This window comes from Bombyx mori, chromosome 6 (assembly GCF_030269925.1).
Source record: "Bombyx mori chromosome 6, ASM3026992v2".
NCBI lineage: Eukaryota > Metazoa > Arthropoda > Insecta > Lepidoptera > Bombycidae > Bombyx > Bombyx mori.
This window is the reverse complement of record NC_085112.1, coordinates 11,239,335-11,265,861: the sequence shown is the minus strand read 5'-3', so window position 1 is coordinate 11,265,861 and position 26,527 is coordinate 11,239,335. Positions and strand designations below refer to the sequence as shown.

Sequence of the window (26,527 nt, the reverse complement as noted above, 5' to 3'; positions counted from 1 at the left end):
GACTCATGACGCTCGGGTGTTTCTGACGCTATTAGCTCTCTTCGTCTGTCACGTTGTGATGCTAGCCTGCACTCATGACGCTCAGGTGTTTCTGACTCTACCAGCTGCCTTTGTCTCTCACGTTGTGCTATTAACCTGGTATCATGTTGCTCAGGTGTTTCTGTTGCTAACCGTTCTCTTCGTTTCTGTAGTCAACTGTGGGTTTCATTTTCACTTTCCTTTGCACGTTTCGTTCTATACTTTTCTTTTGCCTTTTCGAGCCTTCTTTTTCGTTGTGTAGCAGTTTCGTTTTTATTTTTGTTTGCTTTTTTATTTATTGTTACCATGTTGTTCCCACGATTAAGGGGCATTTTGACGGTCGACCCCGCCAGAAGTCCAGCAAAGGGGCAAGGCTTAATATACAACAAGATGCGCCCAATCTTGAGGGGGACGCGCTGACGACATTACATTTTTACCCACCCTAATGCCATACAGTCCTCGGCACGTTTTAACCTATTACCTTAACTTGGGTGGTATAGCTACCGCTTACTAACGAGGTATCTAATTACTTAATTTTTTTTATCTGCCCCTCTAACGTCACAAAATCTTGGACGCAACTGTTCTCGACACGACTAATCATGCCCCCACCTAATACGCCATTTTGTAACTTGTAACACCTAATACGAAATTTTGACATAATGACAGTATTCTGCTAGTGTAGTCCTATTATTTGATACCCATATTGTGGTGGTTGTGGAAAAATATGTACCTAGTCCGCCATATTGGAACGGCGTCCATCTTGAATTTTAAATTTTGACATAATCATCGTGTTTTACTAGTGTAGCCCTTTTATTTGATACCCATATTGAGGGGTTTAAGGAAAAATATATAATCCGCCATTTTGTATCGGCGGCCATCTTAGATTTATAATGTCATTGATTTTATTATATTGTATTGTCATCTAAATTAAATGTGTGTACCAAATTTCAGATCAATCTGACAACGGGAAGGTGCTTAAATTTCAATTTCTAATTTTGACCCAAATAAATAAAAAACAAATTCCGTACAGGTCGAGCTAAATAAAACCGTTTAAAAATAAGGTAAGTGGAAAAAATTGTACCTTAAAATACAGTGTGTGGGTAGATAGGAATGTTGCTGTAGTGACGTGCTGTCGATTATTGAGTTGTGTTGTTATGATAGTTTTGAATCTTCGCAATACTCGATAATCGGTGAATAAGAGTGTACATGAAATTAATCTACCACGTGGGAACCTCATTACACGGAACGTTACACAATGAAACAAAGCCACTGAACGTAACTTCTTGGGATCCTCCAAAAAGTCCACCGAAAAGTCTCAGTAAATGACCACCATTTTACGGAGATTATATTTTCATTTCGTTTCATAATATAATTTTTCATATAAAAAATTTTTCATTAAAAATAAGACATGACCTAAAGGTCTTAGTTACCAGGTCATAAAATCCTTTAAAAAAAAATTACACTTTACAGCAATGCACGACTCATCGAGTCAATGATTTCGTCAGGATAACTTAACGAAAAGAAAAATCATCGTCGCAGTCAGCCATAGTAGTTGTAAAATTAAATTTAATATGATATAGGCTCTGATCTTCGTAATAGCCAGTAAGACATCTAAGGTAATCTCAGGAAAATAGGAGACAGGAGGGAGAATAATTATGTCGTATATAATAATATAACGTTAATATTTTTTATTCGTTAATCTAATTTCATTATAAATATTTACAATGGAGCATGAAAGTAAAGCTTATATAATTTTATATATGTATTTTTTTAAATATGGTATTGTTATAGTAATCTTAAACATATACTTATATACTAATTACCTAATTCACAGTGGTAGTTTACAAGAGAACAGAGTCTCTAAAATTTAATTTATCGTCAATTGTTTTCATTAATTAGTTACACCCAAGAGAAACGACAAACTTCAACTCGAAAAAAAAATTATGAATTATATCGTGCAAAATATTACATTTATCCATCGGAATAATGAACCTTAGATAAATACTAAAATCGTATTTATTTATCTCAAGGTCAACAGCTTAGATTAGCATAAGAAAATAAAAATAACAAAGAGAAGTTCCATTATTAAAGAAAAAAATAAAAAGACAAAGCAAGAATTAATTTAAAAGTAAAAGAAGAACTAAATGAACCCACTTAAATGGTAATGCTACAAACGAATACTAACTACTTTAATTCTGTTGCAAATCACCATAATTTTTAAATGTATTAAAAATGTATAACTGAAGACTTCAGCTTTTAATACACCTTATTTCCATTAGCAGACGTTAGACTGGTCGGCGAAATGGATTAATTCCGTAAATTTCATTACTTTTGCTAGAATCCTCATGACGCTGCGGCTTTGCGAGCAGTCTTATTTTCTCTTTGTTTATTTTTCATTACTTTGTACAATAAAACGGTGTAAATATGGAGGTCCGATTTCTGACCTTTTTTTTTTGTTGGAAGAAACAGAAATTACCGCATCACGCTGTGTGGTTTTTTCTGGAGCTTATCCACGAAAGGTTACAGTTCCTCAGAATCCTTAAGGCTTTTGGATAATTGTTTAGATAGATTTTACATAAACCCAAACAAAAGTACATAATTTACTTAGTTTAAGCACTTATTTTGTTTGATTATGTGTACTGTAACAATTATTTATTTAGAAGTTATGTCTCAAGGTGGATGACAGCATTTACGTTGTAGATCTTTATAGGTACCGGTAATCACTGAACGCTATACGGGTCGTAAGCTTGTTCAAACATCTATTCAATAAAAAAACTATTCTGTCTATATATCTATAACTAATTCTGGTGACATAAATAATTGACCATCCTCAATTAAAAGTATTAGTTCATAGTTTTGGTACCAAATCGGATAACACACAAATCTGAGAACACACAGACAAATTTTTTTAACTAAAGCTATCTATAGAAATAATTTGTCTAGTGTATTAATTTTTACTATGTTAAATATCCAAAACGATCAAAGCGTACCCTTGTAAATAACTATGTATATCCAGATATATGCCGGCACTACTAATTGGGTCCAAATAAGCTCTTTCTGCTGGAATAATTGGCTCTGAGTTCCAAATACCTGTCGATACTAATTTATTAACGATCACAAGTCGCCGAGACAAAAAGCATTTACTTGTTTGCCTTCACTATAGGCTCTGAAACCGAATAGTTTCATTGAACAAAACCCATTCCACTACGTACTCTCCAGCCGTGGTCACATTGCGGACAATTTCGAAAGGGAAACCTTTGCAATTTAACTAGCACTAGTGGTCCCCCGGTAGTCGAAATTCGACTATAATTAATTGAAATTATCTATACTCTATACCAATATTATAAAGAGGAAAAATTTGTTTGTTTGTTTGTTTCGAATAGGCTCCGAAACTACTGGACCGATTTGAAAAATTCTTTTTCCATTAGAAGCCGACATTGTCCCTGATGAACATAGGATACTTTTTTTTTTTTTTGTTTGTTTCATGTGTGTTTTAATGTTTTCGAAGCGAAGCGAGGGCGGGTCGCTAGTATATTATACTTTTATAACTACAGATTTCGCCAAAACTACTTTAGACAAATATTATTATTATTATTTTATTGCTTAGATGGGTGTATGAGCTCACAGCCCACCTGGTTCTTAAGTGGTTACTGGAGCCTATAACGTAAATGCGCCACCCACCTTGAGATATAAGTTCTAAGGTTTCAGTATAGTTACAAAGGCTGCCCCACCCTTCAAACCGAAACACATTACTGCTTCACGGCAGAAATAGGCAGAGCCGTGGTACTTACCCGTGCGGACTCACAAGAGGTCCTACCACCAGTATTAATAAAGACAAACAATATTTAATCTATTCTCAATTTGACCACAGACTATAAGCAATAAGAAAAGCTTGACAGTAAACAAATAGTACTATGCATGCGTGTGTGTGTCAAATACATGGTAGTGTGTGTAATGTTTTTTATAGATATAATGTATTTTTACGCTTAATAAAAAAAAATATCTTTCTGCACTCCTTCTCTATACTCTCTATAAGTGTGGGAAATTTCATACTCCTATGTCCGCGCGATTTTTGTAAAAAGGGGCACAAAGTTTTTGCTTCACGTATTAATTAGACAATACGGACGAATTATTAGGAATGTAAATTTAATTGAAGACGAATTGGCGTTCAAGTTCTATATTATAAATACTACATAATATACAATTTTGTCCTGTTATTTTAACAGTTATTATTATTAATATAGCAAAAATATTCCTTAAGCAGTCCGAAAAGTAACTCCCTAACTCAACGTAAATAATTTCTGCGATAACCGTTATAACGATTCCCGGAAATTACAATTTAAGTTAAAACACCGTTACAAATCCAGATTTATAAGTAAGTACCGGCATCTCGTTTTTACCATCGCACCGTCCGCCACCGAAGTAGAGTTCATCCATACTACCTGGAGCCACTGCGGTCATCCATAGTGCGTTTCCCACGTAATATCCGGCTATGGAATACGTCCTTACGGATCCATCAGATCTAATAACCTTTGCATTAGATGCCTTCAGCTCTAATACTAGGGGCAGGCTTAGGGACCCCGGTAACCGTACTCGTCGAACTCGACAAAGAGGTCGACGTGCAACCTAACCCATGCATCAGCCCGCTGAGTTTCTCGCCGGATCTTCTCAGCGGGTCGCGATTCCGATCCGGTAGTAGATTCATTCGCGAAACAATTGCTCTTGAGTTGTTAGGTCTCCTTCGGAGGCGCTCGGGCAGTTGTTAGCAAATCCCACCCCTCTTGGCTGAGCCTTTGCTCGCCCACCTGTCCTGGTGAAACTGGAAAGGCCTTCGGGCCACCAGTAAACTTTCAATCATAAAAAAAAAGAGCTCCCCTCCACGGTGTTTCCCGAGCGCTATGACATGTTCTTCTCCAAACGAGGCTTGTGGAGAGTATTAAGCGGTAGGCAGCGGCTTCTTGGCTCTGCCCTTTTTTTTTTTTTTTTTTGTTGCTGAAGGCGTGGGCGACGGTAAGGTGGGCCGTATGCTCGTCTGCCTACAAGGGCAACAAAATTATCTCTAAAGCCTATTACGTTTAAGTCGAAAGTCAAGTTTAGAGGAGTAGTCATTAACTTCCAGAATCACTTAGTGCAGCGGAATTAGAGAAAGTGGGTCCAAAGGCTCATAGTTTTAACTTTGGACCGCCTCAAGACATGTTTGCTTCTGATGTAAAGTAATTAAACATAACTTTGGTGGGCTGTGTGCATTAAGGACGTTAGCGGCTAAACAAGCGATGTTTATATATAGGATCGGTCTATGTTATTATTAAACCAATATCATGCGAAATTTAATCCTAATTACGAACAGAGATTACTGTGAATTACTTTTGCGGTAGGCGGTGGCTTGGCTCTACCCTTGGCATTGCTGAAGTCCAGGGGCGACGGTAACCACTCACCATCAGGTGGGCCGTAAGCTCGTCTGCCTACAAAGGCAATAAAAAAAAATAAAAAAAAATAATGATATTCTCGATAGTTGTTATAAAATTATCGTAGCAATATAAATTGATGAGTTCAAAACTCTGCTTAGGGAATACATTGTTATTCTAAATGTATTTATGTACCATTTCTATTGGAATTTTAATGTGCTTTAGAGTTTTAAATATAATCTTGTATTTCATTTTACTTTATCATTGTTTATTCGTTTTTTTGGGTTTTTGTTTGGATTTATTGAAATCAATTAATTATTTTGGTAGGCATCGGCTTGGCTCTGCCCCTGGCATTTCTGACGTCCGTGAGCGACGGTGACCACTTACCATCAGGTGGGCCGTATGCTCGTCTGCCTACAAAGGCAATAAAAAAAATCTATTTTACTGCTTAATTCCGCATTTATTATTCTCATTTCATTATTTCTGATGTTTCAAATACTTTTTAGTTTTCATGATCGCAGACGATCAAGCTCTTGTTATTCGACATTTGAATATTGTGTTAAAAACCGTCAAAATTCGCATTATTTCCAGGAAAGAGCCTTATAGCCTCTTGATGTCTGATTAAGTTAGCAGTAGTAACATGGCTATAGTAGTAACATAATATTATTCAGAGTTTTCGGCAAAGAGTAAAGGTAAAAGTTAAGTAAAAGCTCACTTGATGTTAAGTGGTTATCGTACCGGAACTCAAAGATTAAGGCGGCCTAACTACTGCGTTTGCTGCGTTTTCATATAATATTTGACTTCTAAAAAAAATACGAAGTTGTTGGGGCTTCTAAGCCATTTTTTTTTTTTTTTTACCGCTGGGGAATCCATTTACGGATACCCGGTCGAGGGGGGTAACGGACCAGGTTATGTCGGACTCCGGTGCCTCCTGAGAGGAAGAAGGGGAGAAGAGAAGGGCCGAGGTCCTTCACCTCCCCCAATTTCTCACAGGAGACTACGCCTTGAAAAAGGCGCGCGAAGCACTTGCCCCGCAGAACGACTACCGACTAAACCCCATCGAGCCCCACCACTCCGACTCCACGAAACCCACGGTACCGCACAGTGCGCGCCGAAGGCTCGCCGTCGCCGGTACCCATCCTGTTAATAGGACGGCACTCCATCCCCGGGAAAATCCCGCAGGACGTCGTCTCGGAGACACACCGTGAGCGGTGCACAGGAGCCACCTTGCGCCGCCTCACCACCGTACCAACAGCCGAGTACCGGGCACCCCCGCACCCGGCACCCGACAGCCCCTACGGGAGATGAACGGGAGCTTCGCGCCCGTGCCGCCCACTCCGCCTTCTTCGCTGAGAAGCCGAAGAGGGATCCCCCTCTCTTTCGCGCTCCTCAGCCTCACGGAACGCCAAGACCAGGTCGCAAAACCTGGTCATGGCCTCCCAAGAATTCTGGTCCTCTAGCATGCGGGCGATGACAGCCCGCAAGGAGAGGTCTTTCCCCAGCACCGCGATGAGGTCTCGCCGTGAGCGCTCCCAACGCGGGCACGCTTCGAGTGCGTGCTGAGCGTCATCAAGTTTCTCTCCGGATCTTCTCAGTGGGTCGCGTTTTCGATCCGGTGGTAGATTCTGCGAAGCACGGCTCTTGCTAGGGTTCGTGTTAGCAACGTCATCAGGTTTGAGCCCTGTGAGCTCACCTACTAGTTAAGGCGACGCTGATATAGCCTCTCAAGGCTATCAGCTTAGGCAGGGAAAAAAGGGGGTTTGTACAATATTTTTTTACATTAATTATTGTTTATAATAATTTTTATTCTTTAGGCCTCAAGCTTTATTTACGGACATAAATATTTGTAAGACAAAATAATGCTTCAATTTGTCATTTAAATAAACTGGACCTAGATTATACAGATTTTCATCACGTTTGAGATAGGGCTTAATGAAGCGATATTACAGTGACATTTTCTATTTGTCGGAAAAAATCGTTTCATTCAGTGTGTGCGCTCATTTCTTACGGCCAGTATTAATATGTTTACTTCCGTCACAAATTCGTAGCTTTTGATATGTGACCAACCTTACTTTTTACTACGATAAAACATAAATCAAGGGCTGGCAGAAGAATAGTTTGTTTGCTATTTTCTGTTTATGTCTCTTTTTGTTCTAAAACTAATTACTTATGAACATAGCTTTGTTGTCGAATCGATTATTCTGATACAACACTACCTACAGTTCTTGACTTGAGATGCCTTTTATGGGACACCCTGTAGATAAAGAAAGAAGTCGTTTAGACTTGTAAATAGCATTTTATTAAATACGTTATTTTATATTTTAAATTAAGTTTCACGTGAAACGTATTCGCTATGGTATTATTTCCATAGAAAGTTCATATTTTTCATTTGTTTAGCTATGTCAAAATGCTTGAAAAGTTGTCAAATCACATCCGATTCAAATTTTAGCTACAACGCTTCATCTACAGCTTTTCCTAGTGGCTATACTGAATACAAGTAAGTATGTGACTATACTGAGACCTTAGAACTATATCTCAAGGTGTGTGGCGCATTTACGTTGTAGATGTCTATGGGCTCCAGTAACCACTTATCACCAGGTGGACTGTGAGCTCGTCAACACATCTAAGCAATAAAAAAAAATGTGTTTGAAAGTAAACAATAATGTAACAATAAACAATAAACAGTAAGCAAAAACATAAATAATATTTAAAAAAAATCATTGATAGATTAAAACAATCACACCGCTTGCTCACTGCTCAAATTGACTTAGATCTATTTTACCGTCTGTGGTGACAATAAATTATCTGGCTACATTATCGATTTCGCAGTCGTCAAACTTAACAAGTTTTTCTCGGATTCTCGCCCGAGAAGCTCTCCTCAAGTTTCTTTAAGCTAAACTTTGAATTTCGATTTCAATATGTACGTGACTTGGCTTCTGAGTTTGCCCGGAAACGTTGTTACTACGACAGATGTGAGAATCTCATTTTACGCTTTAGGGATTCGTTTCTGCTAATATATGCTGGGTATACAAAGAAGAATAATTCAAAGAAAACTTTGTACTTTTTGTGGATATTTCGAAGTTAAACCTATCATCATCTTAAGGAACAGCTACTACTGTAGTTAAACAGTATTTTTTGGTTTTTTATCATGTTTTTTATGCGTTTCTTAAATTTTATGTATGTCTTTTTACTTGTTTTTTGTTTTATTAAAATGTAATTTTTAGTGAGATTGTAATTTATTACAGGGCATTTTTTTTCGAAATGTAAAGAAGAAAGCCTAATATATTATGCAAAAAAAGTGTCGTTGATTAAATAAACCAACTAGATATCACAAAATGGTTAGAAGCTACATTAATGATTTTTTAAAAAGAACTATGGACTATTTTTTAATATTGTTTTTATTGCTTAGATGGATGGATGAGCTCACAGTCCACCTGGTGTTAAGTGGTTACTGGAGCTTATATACATCTACAACGTAAATGCGCCACTCACCTTGAGACATAAGTTCTAAGGTCTCAGGTATAGTTACAACGGCTGCCCCAACCTTCAAACCGAAACCCATTACTGCTTCACGGCAGAAATAAGCAGGGTGGTGGTACCTACCGCGCGGACTCTCAAGAAGTCCTACCACCAGTAATTGCGCAAGTTATAATTTTGCGGGTTTGATTTTTTTTATCGCACGATGTTATTCCTTCACCGTGGAAGTCAATCGTGAACATTTATTGAGTACGTAATTCATTAAAAAAATTGGTACCCGCTTGAGATTCGAACACCGGTGCATCGCTCAACACGAATGCACCGGACGTCTTATCCTTTAGGCTACGACGACTTAATAATAAATATGAAATTATTATCTGTTGTGCTTGTTAAATTCCTTGTTAGGACAATTTTTGTAACAATATTCAAATCACCTAATCAATTACATCCGAAGGGCACTCTCTGGTACATTTAAATCAGGATCCTAACTTAACTCAGGGCGTAAATGGCGTAAATTTGCATGATTACTCACTGGGAGAAGACATTTAATTTCCTGCATCATTCCTAAAGGAATTTGATAGTGAGTCTTTCCGAGTTCTCGATTTTACTGGTAGTTGTATCAATGATTATTAATCATATTTTTTTCTTTGAATATTGATTATAAGAAACCTAAATAAAACATCTATCTGATTATTAAATGGAAGATACTGATATGCAAGTCCGTGACTTTTCAAGCAACTGTTTTTTTTTTCATTACATCGTTTCATCCATATCCAGTTGTTGTATCTTAAAAGTTTACAGATTATTATTAGACTTAGGAAAAAAGAGCTTATCAATTCGACTGTTTTTTTTTAAATGTAAACCTCAGAACTTTTTCTACGTGAATAGATGTTGATCTTCCTTTTTTCATTTGAAATCTGTTGCATGAGTTAATATTTTTTTTTAAATTTAAGCAGTTTTTTTTTTATTGGTTAGATGGCTGGACGAGCTCACAGTGCACATGGTGTTAAGTGGTTACTGGAGCCCGTAGACATCTACAACGTAAATGCGTCACCCAACTTGAAATATAAGTTCGCAGGTCTCAGTATAGTTACAACGGCTGCCCCACCCTTGAAACCGAATATACTTATTTATTTTATCTACATACGTAGTTTATTAAGTAGTAGAATTCGAACAAAACCCATTACCAGTTAAATAACAGACAAAATATTTGTTAATTAAACTAAATGAAGCATGAAACACAAATAGGAAATGAAAGGCTCAGTTAGTAACATAATTTATTTCACAGATAAATTCTCTTCGATTTCACAAATTGCACGTTTCCTATTATCTGAATGCTATCGTTCGGAACTCAAAACAAATTAACAATAGCAATTTTGTTATCCGAATATTTGTACCTGTAACAAATGAAACGTTATTATATAAGACAAAATTTTAAAAACATTTAGAATACACACCAGCAGCAAATCTTCAAACATAATGTATTTGAACAATCTTTGACGATAACTCTCGACTAACTCCAATCTTAATCCTATACCTTTAGACGAGCAATTCTTGTATATTAATTTATATGTATATAATCTGAATCTCGGAAACGGCTCCAACGATTTTCATAAAATTTAGTATACAGAGGATTTCGGGGGCGATAAATCGATGTAGCTACGATTTATTTTCAGAAAATGTTGTTTTATACGTGTTTTCAATAATCAACTCTTCCCGACATCTATTGGCGAATAATAATACTATTTTTCTTAATTGAGGGCAACTAACCGTTTTAAAGAAACAACAAGATGGCGTTATCAAAAAAAAAAACCGAGCAAAGCTCGGTCATCATCTAGTGATTTGTTAATAAGCGAATGGTAGACAAACATTTTGATACTGAGCCACGTTGTTGTAAATAGAATTGATTCTCAAGTCCATTGGCGCAGCTACAAAACATTTTAGGGATTTCCACAAAACATTTATACATGCAGTTTCTATCTTTCGTGCCTTCTACGTCTATGTATTTCAAATAGTACCCAAAATAGCCAACCTTTAAGGCATGTGGTTGAAGTTTAAATTTTATTGTATTACGTACTGTGGGATGTAAATAATTCATTGTATCAAAATAATTAGAACGTATGTATTTCAATCGATGAAGGTCCATCGCGTAGTAGAATATCAAATTAGCAATTATACTGTGAGCATTAAGTCGTTTTTAATTCATGAACTTATAGTAACATTTCTACGCACCCTTGTCATGAGAATCTGGCATTGTCATGCTGTGCATCTCCGAATCTCTCAAGAAAATATAATCACATTTGAAGCCGGTCCCGTCTAGCCTATCGTTTGATCTAAATGTGATCCTCAGGAAGTTTTTATCCGACGTAACTTGAAGCTCCCTCAGCTGGCCACAGTAGCGCTGACTTTTTGAGTCTATCATTTGGCTTGAAAATTGTACGTAGTCGCTTGCCGAGACCGCCTCGCATCTGATAAGAAGACAAATAAATTGTAAAAAAATAAATAACGGTTGAGCTGTGTAAATGCACTTTGAGTATGAAAAAGTAGTTACTATGTACAAATATTGCAAGTTATGCAGGAGAAATGGGATATTTTTTTTCCGTTGTTTGCCGAGTCTGTTTGTTTGCTTGTGTTCGCCGAGTTTGTTTGTTTGTTTGCCGAGTTTCTTTGCGTTCCGTTGTTCCTAGGTATTTGCCGAGAACTATGATAAGGTCATTTTTAAAGATAGTTTCAAAAGAGTTGGTTGTAGCAGGCAGTGACTAGTGGCTAGTCTTGGCCTTTCTGAAGTCCACGTGGTAATAATTAAATCTTAGTTCCGCAGACTCCCTTTTATCTGATAACAATACTCACGGCATTACGCCTTCAACATCGAAGTAGGTGAAGTGTAGGAGAACTCTTTCATTTTCGTGGCCGTAGAAGAAGTAATTGCATTCGGTATCACGAGGATAGAAGCCGGGATAATTCGGTGACGTCACAACACCCTTGGACCGTTCGCTGCTATTGTATACGAAGGCACACGGAAACTCCTGTAGCTGAATTCCCGTTGAAATAGCGTAGTCTAGAAATTAAGATATTCTAATGTTACTCCAATTTAATATAAAGAAAGAAGGTAAGTTTTCGTAAAAAAAAAACTAATGGCTATTATTTATATTCTGTACGGCTATTTGTTCTTATTATAAATTGTACTAGTAAAATTTATAGCATTTAAAAAAAAAAAACAATAAATTGTCATCAGTAAACGCATATAATTTTTTTGTCATTAGTTTTTTTTGATATTTACTTTGAAACAAACAAGAAAATAAGTATTTTAAGAACCGTGTGAGGTACTGTAGATATGTTAACAAAATCGTTGAAGATAGATAGATATACGAACTACCAAGGTGTATAAAAATTTTACATTAGCGTTTTTCTTAAGATTATATATTATTACGAAAGATTAAGATCAAATATTACTACTAAAGTTATTGAACCGAATGTATTTTTAAATTTCGACGCTGAAAACGCGAAATAAACCAACAATGAAACCAACCTTCGACAAAATAATACGATATCTTGAAACCCCTGGAGTTCCTCGAAGAGAAAATCCCTCTGAATTCGATGGATAGCTTTGGTCCATTCGACATTATTGGTTTTGGCGTGTCGTTGCAAAATGACGCCATCTTCTCAAGCCGCCCATCCACGTACAAAAATACATCTATGGAATCCGAGCTTTCGCAACTGCAGGAAGAATAAGAAATTAGATGGAAAAGTTTTGTTATTTGTATCTGCGTATGGAGTTTTAAGAAATATTAATTTCAATTCATAACTGTAGAAGCTATCTATCTACGGCCGTCTGGTGTAGTGGTAAGTGACATGGTCACTACACAAGGGGGTCGCGGGTTCGAATCCCGCCAAGGGAAGATATTTGTATGATAAATATAAATGTCTTTTCCAGGGTTATGGATGTATCTTAACTATATGTATGTGCATAATAAAAATCTTATATTTATTTCCGTTATCTAGTACCTGTAACACAAGTACTTTACGAACTTATCACGGGACCAGTTAACTTGGCGTGATTGTTAGTAAATATTTATATGTATCTATCTTGCTGCTGGTCATAGGGCGTATATTAAACTCGTATGTGTAGGTATCGCCTAGTTCTGTGTAGAGTCATGCCTTCGAACTTGAAAGGCTATTAAACAATATGCTAGTATACAAAGATGGGACTTCAACTGTGACAGATTGGCAGTGATTAATTATTTATAGTGATCTAAAGTTTGCCTTGACCAAATGAAATAGCGTGCATTCTAATCTTAGTTGTCTAACTACTTTGCCTTTATTTATTTTTTCTAGAACAACATTCCTTGTAAAATAGCTGGCATTGACACATTAATTTAACGGTAGGCAGCGGTTTGGCTCTGCTCCTGGCATCGCTGAAGTCCATGGGCGACGGTAACCACTTACCATCCGGTGGGCCGTATGCTATTTAAGTACTTAGGTGATGTTTATGCCTTTAAATATAGCGATAATTTCTAAGCCGACATTATTGTTTCCAAAAAACATGAACCGATTTGGAACTTGGTATTTCTTTGGTAATATCAAGAGCCACATTTTTTAAAAAAAAGTAGTAACATTATTCCTAAGCCCACATTATTGTTTCCAAAAACATGAACAAATTTAAAATTGAACTTGGTATTTCTTTGGCAACATTTCTAATCTTAAGAGCCACATTTTTTTTTAAAAAGTAGCACCATAATACGTAACTTAATATAATAGTGAATTTCAATGCTCACTCTATAGCACTGTCGCTTATTCGTTGTAAGCTGAAATCCTCGAACACGAGTCTAACGCGTTCCCTTCCCCTCGCCATGAAGTCATAATGACAATGCGTCTTCTGTGGATACGGCGAGGGGTACAACGGAGATGTTAATTTGCCGCTTTTGCTCTTGTCGCTGCTGAATACTTGATGGCACGATGATGCTGCGAATATTTACGAGATCATGTTTTTTTGGGACACTACAGTTAACCGAGCCCATCTGTAGGGGTAATCGTATGAATTCAGTAAATGGGTGTTTTGTGAAACATTTTAAAAATAGTGTTGGTGAGATAATGTTTCTTTTGTTTTTCATAAATTACCTTATAAATAATTGAACTGTCTTGTCTTCTGGTCGTGGCTTTGTCTGCCTACAAAGGAAATAAAAAAAAAAAAAAAAAATACGGCAATGCTTGTAGCGCAGAAAATCGTTAAGTTATATAGAAAGGTAGCGCTGGTAGGTAGTACATTTGGAGTTCTTGATGTCCATGTGCCTCGATGACCAGTTACCAGCAGATATGTCGTATGTTTGTCGGCCATTGTAGGCAATAAGATTCATAGGTTTATAACATAATAACTTGAAGTATTATACCAAATATTGACCTTCGATGAATCCAAAAAATTGGCGTCAAGTTTTGAATACTTTAAACTTTAAAGCTATTCATTGATTATAAATTTGTATAGTATTTTATTTAGATAGTTATTCATTCATAAATAAAACAGAATTCATGCACATTTTAGATGACCAAAATTCTGACCAAGCTTTGACAACAAAGCTTTTTGTGAAGTGTCTATGTGTTGCAAAATATAATAACTATTCCATGTTTGCTAAAGAATCGGAAAGAGGATATTTTTATAATGTATCTGAAATAATTCCCAAAACACATTTTAATAGATTAAGATTAATTGAAGTTTAAGCGGCTTGAAAAGTATTATTATATTATGAAGCAATAAGGTATTGTGTGTATACTATTGTGTGTTTACTGGTGGTAGGACCTCTTCTGAGTGCGCGGGTAGGTACCACCACCCTGCCTATTTCTGCCGGGAAGAAATAATGCGTTTCGGTTTGAAGGTTAGGGCAGCCGTTGTAACTATACTTGAGACCTTAGAACTTATATCTCAAGATGGGTGGCGCATTTACGTTGAAGATCTCTATAGGCTCCAGTAACCATTTAACACCAAGTGGGCTGTGAGCTCGTCGACCAATCTAAGCAATAACAAAATAATACTAGTAAGTAGTGCCATCAGTACTAGTTCTCTAAGATTGCACTAGTTTGCGAATTTAAAATCATATGTTTAATTGTAATACTACGTTGACCTAAAGTCGTTAGGGTCAAAGCTGATTTAACATTTTAACAAAATCCCGATAGAAAGCCTGCGTAGCCAATTCTTTGCCAAGTTTTTGGTCCCGAGACGTAAAATATGGGGTAATTCAACTATTAAGAGGAACCGCGAAGGCAGTGTTTTTAAATACGGGTATTATCTGGTAGTTAAAATGCCAGTAGCGTTTTTATATGGGTTTGCAAGAATTCATGTCCCATTTAAGCTTAGGGCTTTGTTTCCAGAATTTAATGTGGAATTTTTGTGGTCATAGCAAATTGATCTTTAAGCGACATTTATTTATATATTATTACGATTACTACTTATTATTATTTGATGTTTGACAAAGCCTGCATATCTATATCTATACTAATATTATAAAGAGGAAAGATTTGTTTGTTTGTTTGTTTCGAATAGGCTCCGAAACTACTGGACCGATTTGAAAAATTCTTTTTCCATTAGAAGCCGACATTGTCCCTGATGAATATAGGCTACTTTTTTTATTTTATTTTTATTTTTTTTTTGGTTTTATGTGTGTTTTAATGTTTCCGAAGCGAAGCGAGGGCGGGTCGCTAGTTTATTATATTTTTTTGATATTTTTTTATTTACTGCTTCGAGCTACCTTAAGCTTTGTTCTTATTTCTCATGATCAGTCTACGATTATTAATGTTTACTTGATAATATTATCTTCAGTGGCTCGTTAAGTCCCAATTCCTTTTACCATTATTTTGTTCTTTTCTGTATATACCCGGTATATTTGAAACTTTAACCTGATGTCTAGACGGACATTGAACATTATAGTGACTACGGGTTCTGATGACTAGGCTGCTTAAGACTAGGCTGTTACATTGCCTGTTATTCTCTATTTTGTTTCTGAAAGTTTTCCAGATGTTGCGATCAATTTCTGCCTTTGAATATAAATAATTTCTCAATTTCTGCCTTTCCTAAGTTAAGTAAGTCATCCACGTGAAGCAAAAAACTATAGACTGTATATATACTATCATACAGCACGGCGACGCGTCGCCACGGCATGCGTCGCCACGCTAGCTATCAGTTTTACGTGCGACTATAAATATTTCACATCGAAAAATATCCACAAAACAGTAAGTCATATGTATATTAAGTATCTAATACTTACTGGCAGCACTCACAGCTGGGCCCAATCCGGATATTGCGTCGGCCGTGCTTGATTTTTTATTAATGTCCCCATCTGTGATATGAGAATGTTTATCAAGGTTAGCAGTTTCAAAAATTATTACTGTACGGTATGTTAAATTATGTACTCGCTGTGGCGGAGGGTTGGGGGGGGACCTATGTCCATCAGTGGACGTCTGTGGGCTGAAAGATACATAGATAGTAAGAAGATTTTGTATTCATTAAAATAATCGTTACATCGAATAAATATGGAAAATTTCCATGATAATACACTTCTTCTTCTTATTATTAGCCCACAGAGGTCCACTGCTAGACATAGGCCTCCCCCAAGCCTCGCCACAAAGACCGGTCCTACACTGCTTGCGTCCAGCGGATTCCAAAGAGCAATAGAGAGGGCTATACTCGGAGTTTCCCTACGAGATCAAAAATAATATACAATGTTACCAAATTACGAATTTCATCTATGTGTAGGTGCGAAATACCAATGTCTTTAAAAATTCCGACTGTAATTATTTTTTTATAATATTTTGTTAACCTAAATACAAGTGGCTCCGAAGGGCTATTGTTATTTCTCCGGATTGATATGCGAGCTCACGGGGCTCTGCCTGACAGGCATTGCTAGCATGGCAAATAAAGAAAGAGGAATGCTTCGCTGAATCTACCACAAGTACGGAATCGCGATCCACTGAGAACATCCGGCGAGAAACTAAGTGGGTGTGTCTGTAGGTTAAGTTGCACATTGAACTCTTCGTCGTATTTGAAGAGTTCCCCAAAAACGATGACCGATACTTGAAATACCTAAAACCATTGAGAACTAGTAAAATGATGTTCTTTTTATTTATTGCTTAGAAGATGGTTGGATGAGCTCACAGCTCACCTGGTGTTAAGTGGTTACCGGAGCCCATACACATCTACAAGGTAAATGCGCCACCCACCTTGAGATATAAGATCTCAGTATAGTTACAACGGCTGCCCCACCCTTCAAACCAAACCGCATTACTGCTTCACGGCAGAAATAGGCAGGGTCGTGATACCTATCCGCGCGGACTCACAAGAGATCCTACCACCAGTAATTACGCAAATTATAATTTTGCGGTTTTGTTTTTCATTGCACGATGTTATTTCTTCACCGTGGAAGTCAATCGTGAACATTTGTTGAGTACATATTTCATTAGAAAAATTGGTACTCGCCTGAGATTCGAACATTGGTACATCGCTCAACACGAATGCACCGGACGTCTTATCCTTTAGGCCACGACGACTTCAAATTTTTAATCAACTTTGAGAGGTACATTTAAAAAAAAGAATTACACACCACAGTGCTTACTTAACCTGTATTAGAATTATATTGCATTTGAAATTGATAGCTGGCCTTGAAACCCTGGCCTGGTGTATCGGAATTCGCCGTAAATTGCACCAGTAGCTCGGGCCCTGTCGATAGTATTTCAAAACCTAAAGAGAAAAATTCAAATAAATAACATTCCAAAACCGAAATATGCTTGTTCATTTTCAAACTACGAAGATATCGGACTTAGATTATTGAAACACACTTTCCTCAAATTTAACTTTTCTTTCATATTTGTTGTCGCTAAACTATCATACGTTCTCGGATACAATACAATACAATGTAGTGCGACGGAAATCGCAATGTAATGTTTTAACGCGCACCAATCAATGCAAGAAATAAAAAGATTGTCGTATTTCACACCCTTCTATATTTTCCATGGATTTATATAAAAATCATTGTAAGTCAATTATGACCTTAGAGATTGACTTTAACTGATATTAGGGTATATGTAGGTTTATACGGATCTGCTGTCCAGCTTTCCGGTTTACAATCAAGACCAAGTTTTTAATTTCTTGTAATTTCATTATAATTAATTACATTACACCCAATGGCTGGCAGCGGTTTGGCTCTGCTTTGCTGATGTCCATGGGCGACGGTAATCACTCACCGCCGTATGCTCGCCTGCCTACTAGGGCAATAGAAACAAAAAAAAAACAATTTATATCAGTCTTTATTGAATTGAAAATAATAGTGACATCCAAATAAATTTTCTAGAAAAGCAAGCTTATTAAGTTACCAATAAGCTCGTTGCACAGCATCGCGAGTACAGGTGCGGTTGACGTTCGACCATCGAACACTTTTATTATATCCGCCCGGTTCAGGCAACTGCAAATATATTGACTTATTTATTAAAATTCTACTACTAGGGGTGGAATTTGCTAACAGCTGCCCGAGCGCCTCCAAAGGAGACCTAATAGCTCAAGGGCAGTTGCTTCGCGAATGAATCTACTACCGGATATGAATCGCCACCCGCTGAGAAGATCCGGCGAGAAACTCAGCGAGCTAATGCATGGGTTAGGTTGCACGTCGAACTCTTTGCCGTGTTCGACGAGTACGGTTACCGGGTATTTCATTGTCTCAACTAGTCAGGTACTTCAGAATAGAGACAGCGACAAATATTGAAAATACAGGTAGGCAGCGGCTTGGCTCTGTTCCTGGCATTGCTGAAGTCCATGGGCGACAGTAACCACTCACCATCAGGTCGGCCGTATGCTCGTCTGCTTACACGGGCAAAAAAAAAATCGATTTTACTAAAAATAAATTTAAGAAAAAAGACACAATGTCAAATTATAAAATCATGTTTAGAATTTATGATTTCTCCATTGTGATAAAGTTATAAAAAAATCTGTAGATTTCGAATCAATCGAAGCAATCGAAAATTCGCATTACTTATCACTTGAATAAACTATAATAACAAACATACCTCATGTCTCCTTTCTGAAGAAAAGATTCGTCAAAAACTAGTTTGATCCTTTCATTTTGTCTGAAATAAATTGGTTCGTAGGATATTAGCTGAAAATTTCAAATGAACTAACAAAATTTAAAAATAAAACGTAAATTTGTTTCTCATCGAAATACAGCGAATACAAATCATTCACCGTCGCAAATTTTCCAATTACGTCTCCACTATCAATAATTTTCAATAATTCAAATTACGAATTCATGCGGAATATAAAATGATATTGATTTATTTTATTTCCATATTCAAATTTCACTGATTCATAGACGTCATTATGAAAATATGGACTATCTATGTTATTTAAATATTTTCAATTTAACTTTACTTCTTACTAAAACAGTAAATCATTATTTGGAGAGGTGGAAAAAGAAAATGAAAGAGTTACTTTTCAATAGAAATAAGACGTTAGAAGGAAGCGGGACAGCGTGTCCCACATTCAATTTATTTTAAAACCGCTTTAAGAAATAACTGAAGTCCTTAATATCTGCTTTTTTTATTGCCCTTGTAGGCAGACGAGCATACGGCCCACCTGATGGTGAGTGGCTACCGTTGCCCTTGGACTTCAGCAATGCCAGTGGCAGAGCCAAGCTACTGCCTACCGTATGCTATGGTAATATGTTTAATCAAAATTGATGATATGATTTAAAAATGTTATTGTGTGCAATTTCGGGGCTTTTAATTAGAGGACATTAATTACCTTAATCAAGCCACGCGTACAACGCTTCAAGCAGCTTCGCGTAGCTCTTGACGTGTACACAGCACTAATTGGGAAACTCTGTCCTAAATACGTACCTGGCATTAAAATGATAGTTACACCGCATATTACTGGGGTAGCTCGATGGGTATCTCGGACTGTATAGGCGACCGTGTACCGGTTTATTCGGCTGCGAGTTGAACACGTAGTCGCACCACGTGTCCGGGACTCGGATGCCGTCCGTTTCAAAGTTTCCTTTAGAAACATAAGTTTTATCCTGGAATATACGTGACTTAGCGCCAGCGGATTATTTAGTGCTCACTCTGTACTTGTTTCTGTCTTGTGTCTGGGTGGTAGTGATCACACCCTGTTGTATTTATTAGTTGTTTTCTGATTATCATGACTTGTACTTCGAAAGTTAGTATAGCTAATGTCCATGCGCGACGTCGATCACTGACCATTCACACGTCATTTCGGATCCTCCCGATCCACTAACGGTGCTTTTAGGTACCTCAAGCACCGGTCATCGTTCTCGTCGAACTCGTCGCTTGCGACGAAGGGCTCGACGAGTAAATTAACCCTCAGACACAGCCCACTGAGTTTCTCGCCGGATCTTCTCAGTGGGTCGCGTTTTCGATCCGGTGGTAGATTGTACGAAGCACGGCTCTTGCTAGGGTTCGTGTTAGCAACGTCGTCAGGTTTGAGCCCCGTGAGCTCACCTACTAGTTAAGGTTACGCTGATATAGCCTCTCAAGGCTCTCAGCTTAGGTAGGAAAAAGGACCATTGAGTTCCTACCCAGGCAGACAACGAAAAATAAAGAACAGTGAACAGTTAGTGAGACAGGAAATAATAATAAAAGATTTTGAATTAATAAAAAAATACAATAAAAAGACACGTACACAAATTACTAAGTGCCATGCGTGATAGCTTCGTAAATTAATTTACCTATTAAGTGACTAGAAATTTAATAATCGAGTTAACACATGAATAGTTTATCGAATACGAACAGATTATTATATCTAAAGCACGCTTCGGATATCAATCACTCGTAGATTCTTGATTCTCGCTTGATTGAAGGGACCTTTCATCTTTGTACCTCTTTCATCACGATTTTTTTTTATTGCTTAGATGGATGGACGAGCTCACAGCCGATCTGGTGTTAAGTGGTTACTGGAGCCCATAGATATCTACAACGTAAATGCGCCATCCACCTTGAGATATAAGTTCTAAGGTATCAAGTATAGCTACAACGACCGCCCCACCCTTCAAACCGAAACACATTACTGCTTCACGGCAGAAATAGGCAGGGTGGTGGTACCTACCCGCGCGGACTCACAAGAGGTCCTACGACGGCTACTGCTCATTACGGCGTGAACCATAAACTTATATCCTGACGGGGACAATAATATGTGAAACAAAAGCTCTATAATTCATTCTGACTATTTAGCACTCACTTTTGAAAGGGAGATCAGCCTAATTTGTAGAAATTAAGGGCATGTGACGTAAAAGAACTGTTCACTTTACGTAATCTTTTATTCATGAGAGGTTGGCCGCTAATTCCGATATTATTCAGGTTATTTGCGCGGCAGGCAAATTAATTGCCTCGTTTATTGTAATTGAAGCAGTCAGGGATCAAACAAAGAGAAAAAAAATAGATGAAAATGAATGCCATAAATTAGAAGAGTCACTTAATAGAAAATTATAAGATTTTTACTAAATTTTAAACTTTTCTAGAATTCACGTAATTAATGATTTGAAATATATGAAAAAAATGAAAGTATTCGAAAAACTTTTTTTATTTTTCGTTTCTGCCAATAACAAATGAACCTGTGGGTAGAATTCAATGCTTTGTTACGGGAAAGATAAATATAATTGATTCTCTCTAAACTAGTGGTTAATATCTATGAGTAATGAATACAATCAGTTCGCTTATAAATTGAACTGACATTGTAGGTATTGTGTATAAATGCATTGTGTAGTTTATTTTAATCAGATAATTCTTTGAATAACGCATTAAGCGAAGTTTGAAATTTAACACGTTTCATTCCTAATTAATCAATAGTTTTTAGTTTTAGACGTTTTATACATTGTGCGAAAAATATTTAGAGTTTTTATTATGAAACTTTTTTTTTACATGGTCTCAAACTTTTTCGTCCGTGTTTTGCATGTCGCGTGACGGTCGACCGCGGATTAGGGATAAAGTGAAAGGCCCTCGTCAGAGCAGCCAAGGCCAATATGGCGGCGCCTATAGTTCGCAGCAGCTAACCGTGTAGTGTATAGACTATTACTCATTTGTGCCAGTGCTCCACGCTATTTTTTTTGTTTTTGTCAGTGTTTTATGTAAATGTTGCTTGTCAGAGTAAAATGTCTATAATGTGAAAAAAAGTTTCATTTTTACCGTGGTTTCATAAAACCACACAATCATTTATTTTATAGAACTCATGAGTATTTAAAAAGTTTAAAATATAATTATCTAGATTAATGTATATATTTTGTTCCATACTCACTTCTATCAATAAACCTATACGTCCCGACAAATCCAGTGGCATTTGATGCTTTTGTTCCCGTGTGTAGTTCTAAAACTAGAACAGGTCCGTGGGAATACAGTGCCGGAGGTGCATCGACTCTGCTTCCGCAAATTATCCTCGACCAGGCAGAATACTCATTGATGCCAGGAGGACCAGGCCCGTGGATCCCTTCAGAATAAACCTTGATGTAGTCGCCATGAACGCATCTGAAGACAAAGAGCCCTTTAAACCTTTTTGTTTGTGTATCTTTAGCTTTTTTTTCCTACTATCTATGCTGATAGCCTTGAGAGGCTATTTCAGCTTCACCCTAACGTGTAGGTGAGCTCACGGGGTTCAAAACGGAGTGTTGCTAGCACTGGCCCTAGCAAGAACAGTGCTTCGCAGCATCTACCACCGAATCGGAAACACGACCCACTGAGAAGATCCGGCGAGAAACTCAGTGGGCTGTGTCTATGGGTTAATTCATTCGACGAGCCCTTCAACCGGTCTTTAGCTTGTAAACGTAATGAAAATGGGAATTTGGTAGGTATATTTAGGAAAGAGTCTCCTCAGCAGTGATTGGAATTTTCTATTTTGTTTGTAAGAAAGAAAAAATATCACAGCATATACAGCTAAATGTCACAATCCAAAACAATGACCATACAACTTCGTGCAAGTTTAAAATAGTCGTTGTTTTGTGATAATCCTTGTTACAAAGAGGTTTTCATAAAAACTAACTAATTGTGTTATATAACTTTTATGTCATTTATATTATTAAACTTTCTCTTAATTATAGGATAGATTTAAAAGAAATTAAATCTTCAACTCTGAGAAAATATCAAAGAAAACCATTGTAATTTACACCAAGCGTTTATCTATTAACACTTCATTGTACACAATATCAATCACTTTAGTTTTAAAGGTGATGCTAACGCAGAGCCTTCTTCCAAAAAAAAACAAAATGTGTGCAATTCACACGTGGTAGAAGTGAAACCTTCCAAAATTAAAATACAATTATCCTAAACGTCTTAAGTATATGTAAAATTTTGTCATTAGTAAATAATTGTAAGGTAGCGCCCTCTGTGAATTGATATTTTAATTTCACGTATAATCCTAAATTAAAATTCACTACAAGAGCTTTCATACACACGTTAGTATTAAAAAATCTCAAAGATGGCGCTGTATTAAATAGTATGTATATTTCTGTCTCATTCTTTGCTGGCTTCATCCTACACATTTTTGTATTTGTGTCTCTTACCTGTCGTTTTTTCCGTTGCATCCGGCTTGGAATCACAACGATTCTAAAGAAGTTTTCACTTCAAAAATCAGTATAGAAAGAAAAGTAGAACAAAGGTGCCATACAATGTTTACAGAACAATACATATATGTAATTACATTCCCAATACATTAATACTCATAGTTATATCAAAGCATTACATAAACGGATCAGAGAACTTATCATGAATGCAGGTATTATTGTAATACAATTACTTTATTAAGAACGCGAAACTAGAGATTCTACGAACAATGATAAATAGGGGAAAATTAATTAGACAAAGCATCGAGGTAAGTCGAGTGGAAAACTACTAGATAAATTAACTTCATTAAGAACATTCCTGCCTATGAACTGTGAAGCCGAGAGGAAGGAATTGAAAGTACGGTGTCGAAATACAAACGTTGTTTAGTGCTTCCACTTAACGGATTAAAATGAGAATTCGACAATGATTCATTCGAGAAAAATGATACTTTATCGTTTTGTAGTAAAAAATTTTGCACAAGAAAATTATTGTAGGTAAAAAAAACTTTGTTTAAATTGAAGTTTTAAAACGATAAATTTTGATATTTTATTTCGTACATCAAATGATTTATGCGCAATAGAAATAAGGATGTTTTTACCGACTCATGTGAGCTTTTCGCCCTAAAACCCCTAAATACAGTCACGACACATATAATTAGTGACCAGAGAAAAACATGATAGGTTAACGTTATTAAGAAAGCGAAACTAGAGATTCTACGAACAATGATAAATAGGGGAAAATTAATTAGACAAAGCATTTTTTTTTTATTGCTTAGATGGATGGACGAGCTCACAGCCCACCTGATGCTAAGTGCTTACTGGAACCCATAGAAATCTACAACGTAAATGCTCCACCCACCTCGAAATATAAGTTCTAAGGTCTCAATATAGTTACAACGGCTACCCCACCCTTCGAACCGAAAGGCATTACTGCTTCACGGCGGAAATAGGCGGGGCGGAGGTACCTACCCGTGTGGACTCCCAAGAGGTCCTACCACCAGTAATTACGCAAATTATAATTTTGCGGGTTTCATTTTTATTACACGATGTTATTCCTTCACCGTGGAAGTCAATCGTGAACATTAAATTTGTTGAGTACGTATTTCATTAGAAAAATTGGTACCCGCCTGCGGGATTTGAACACAAGCATCAAGGTCATCGAGTGGATGGACTACTAGATAATTATCTTCATTAAGAACATTCCTGCCTATGAGCTGTGATGACGAGGGGAACTGCAGACTTAACTCTTGGAGGAATAAGACAAATGAAATTCCCTACTACTGCTCAAATATAAACGGAGGTCCCGCTACGAACTGACCTCAGGAGAAACACTTCGAGCTTCAATTAAATCCTTCTGATATTATTCCATAGGACTTTTAATCACTTCACAATAAAAAAAGCCAATTCTGGGACTTTAACTCATTAATGCATCTCACATATCAATACGATTAACAGAATAAATGATTTCGTTTTAATTAAATCCAATGTTGGAAAAATGGCTTGTCTGAAAACCAATATCTTCTAAACATATTTGCTTTCAATACTATTCACCCAATTATACATGGAAATCGCTAACCATAGATGCCATATTAGTGGCTAATTTAAATCGAAATTATCGTTTAGCGTTGAAACCATATTCACAAACAGTTCACTAACAAACTTCAAACCGATCTCGTAGTGGGCGTAGCTTCGGCAATAACTTCGCAGAATTCATTAAAACAGCTGTAACGACAAACTGTTTCGAACTGCCAAATTATCGGTTCGTTGTTTAATACCCAGAAAATGCAAACATTTCCGTAAAGTTTTTTTTTTGTTAACAAATTCATTCATATAAACTTCGAATTAATATCGGAATAGTTAAACGGCTAATTGTCCGATGCAGGTACATTTAATTGAGGCCTATAAAATCAAAGGCAGCTAAACGCCTTAATGGCGTAAAATGGATAACAATGGCGCTATCTTGTTTAGTTAGTTGGACACGCTCTAGTGTTTTCATGTTATAACAAGTGCAGCTAAATCTCTAACAAATTCAGTTAAAAAAAATTATTTTTGCTCTGTACTAAGTACTAATAAACGAAGTTTTTTCATTTAAAATTCAGATTATTAGTAATATTCTCATTCTTTATAAATCTGCTTTAAAATAAAGAATATCGTAGCTATCCGAACAAAGTAATTTCAGATTCTCAAGCCGGGAGTGTTGTTACACTGGCCCTAGCAAGAGCAGTAAGTACTTCAATAGATCATCATAGGATCCGTAATGACGCGTTTAGGGCCGATTTTTGTAGTTTAATCTGAATATTTGACAAACTTGGATTTAGCTGCCTTTGATTTTATAGGCCTCAATTGTTCTTGAAACCATTAGTATATATTATATTATATCAAATAAAAGCATTTTGACCTTGTTCACTTTTTACGGGCTATCTAAGGTAATCTTGTGTTGAAGCCATTGGACATGATGATAATTGATACTGCTATTAAAAAGGATATAGATATCTAGCCATTACTAATTCCTTAATCTCTTATAGTTTTCTCCTAATTTTAAACTCTGACAAAGTCTCTTTCGGATTTCTTTTTTGCGTTGAAGGAATTATGCCATTCACTTTAGGGGCTAGGCAAACCGCTACGCTATGTCATGGTAGACAGTAAGCTTGTGTGAAAATACTAAAAAAATTGAGAATTGTCTATGAATCGGCAATATTGACAGGCTGTTTGAGGACCTAATGATATTGATGTTGTGTAAGATAATGAGGCAACAATGGTTGAATATAAATCTTTATCTCGTGCTGTAAGACATACTGCGTTCAAAAATGTTTAAGCTTTTCGTTTTACTCCAAAATTTTAAATTTGAATAATTTAGTTTGGCACAATAAATTACGTCAATGCTCTTGGTGTTAAATTTTCATTTGTTGGAATTTTAGCAAAACAAAACTTTCACAATGAAATAAAGTCGTATATCTGTGCGATTGTACCGAAACGATACGCCGATGAGCGAGTTTAAGTAAATTAGGTAACACCACACCTACCAGGGACGAACTCAAATATTTGTCTTTA

General features: G+C 36.6%; 1 protein-coding gene across 2 annotated transcripts in view; it reads right to left on the bottom strand.

The window, feature by feature from the left end:
- Nucleotides 1-10,164: 10,164 nt before the first annotated feature.
- LOC101742203 (suppressor of lurcher protein 1) overlaps nucleotides 10,165-26,527 on the bottom strand; it is a 151,661-nt gene continuing 135,298 nt past the window's right edge. For both annotated transcript variants that reach the window (XM_021347670.3, XM_021347671.3), the window contains exons 5-15: nucleotides 22,180-22,406; nucleotides 19,770-19,926; nucleotides 18,942-19,001; nucleotides 18,255-18,343; nucleotides 17,503-17,622; nucleotides 16,154-16,225; nucleotides 13,676-13,862; nucleotides 12,430-12,617; nucleotides 11,751-11,958; nucleotides 11,133-11,368; nucleotides 10,165-10,297 (exon numbers count right to left, since the gene is read on the bottom strand). In XM_021347670.3, coding sequence (XP_021203345.1) covers nucleotides 10,227-10,297; nucleotides 11,133-11,368; nucleotides 11,751-11,958; nucleotides 12,430-12,617; nucleotides 13,676-13,862; nucleotides 16,154-16,225; nucleotides 17,503-17,622; nucleotides 18,255-18,343; nucleotides 18,942-19,001; nucleotides 19,770-19,926; nucleotides 22,180-22,406 — 1,615 coding nt within the window. In that variant the 3' untranslated portion in view covers nucleotides 10,165-10,226. The remainder of the gene's footprint in view (nucleotides 10,298-11,132; nucleotides 11,369-11,750; nucleotides 11,959-12,429; nucleotides 12,618-13,675; nucleotides 13,863-16,153; nucleotides 16,226-17,502; nucleotides 17,623-18,254; nucleotides 18,344-18,941; nucleotides 19,002-19,769; nucleotides 19,927-22,179; nucleotides 22,407-26,527) is intronic.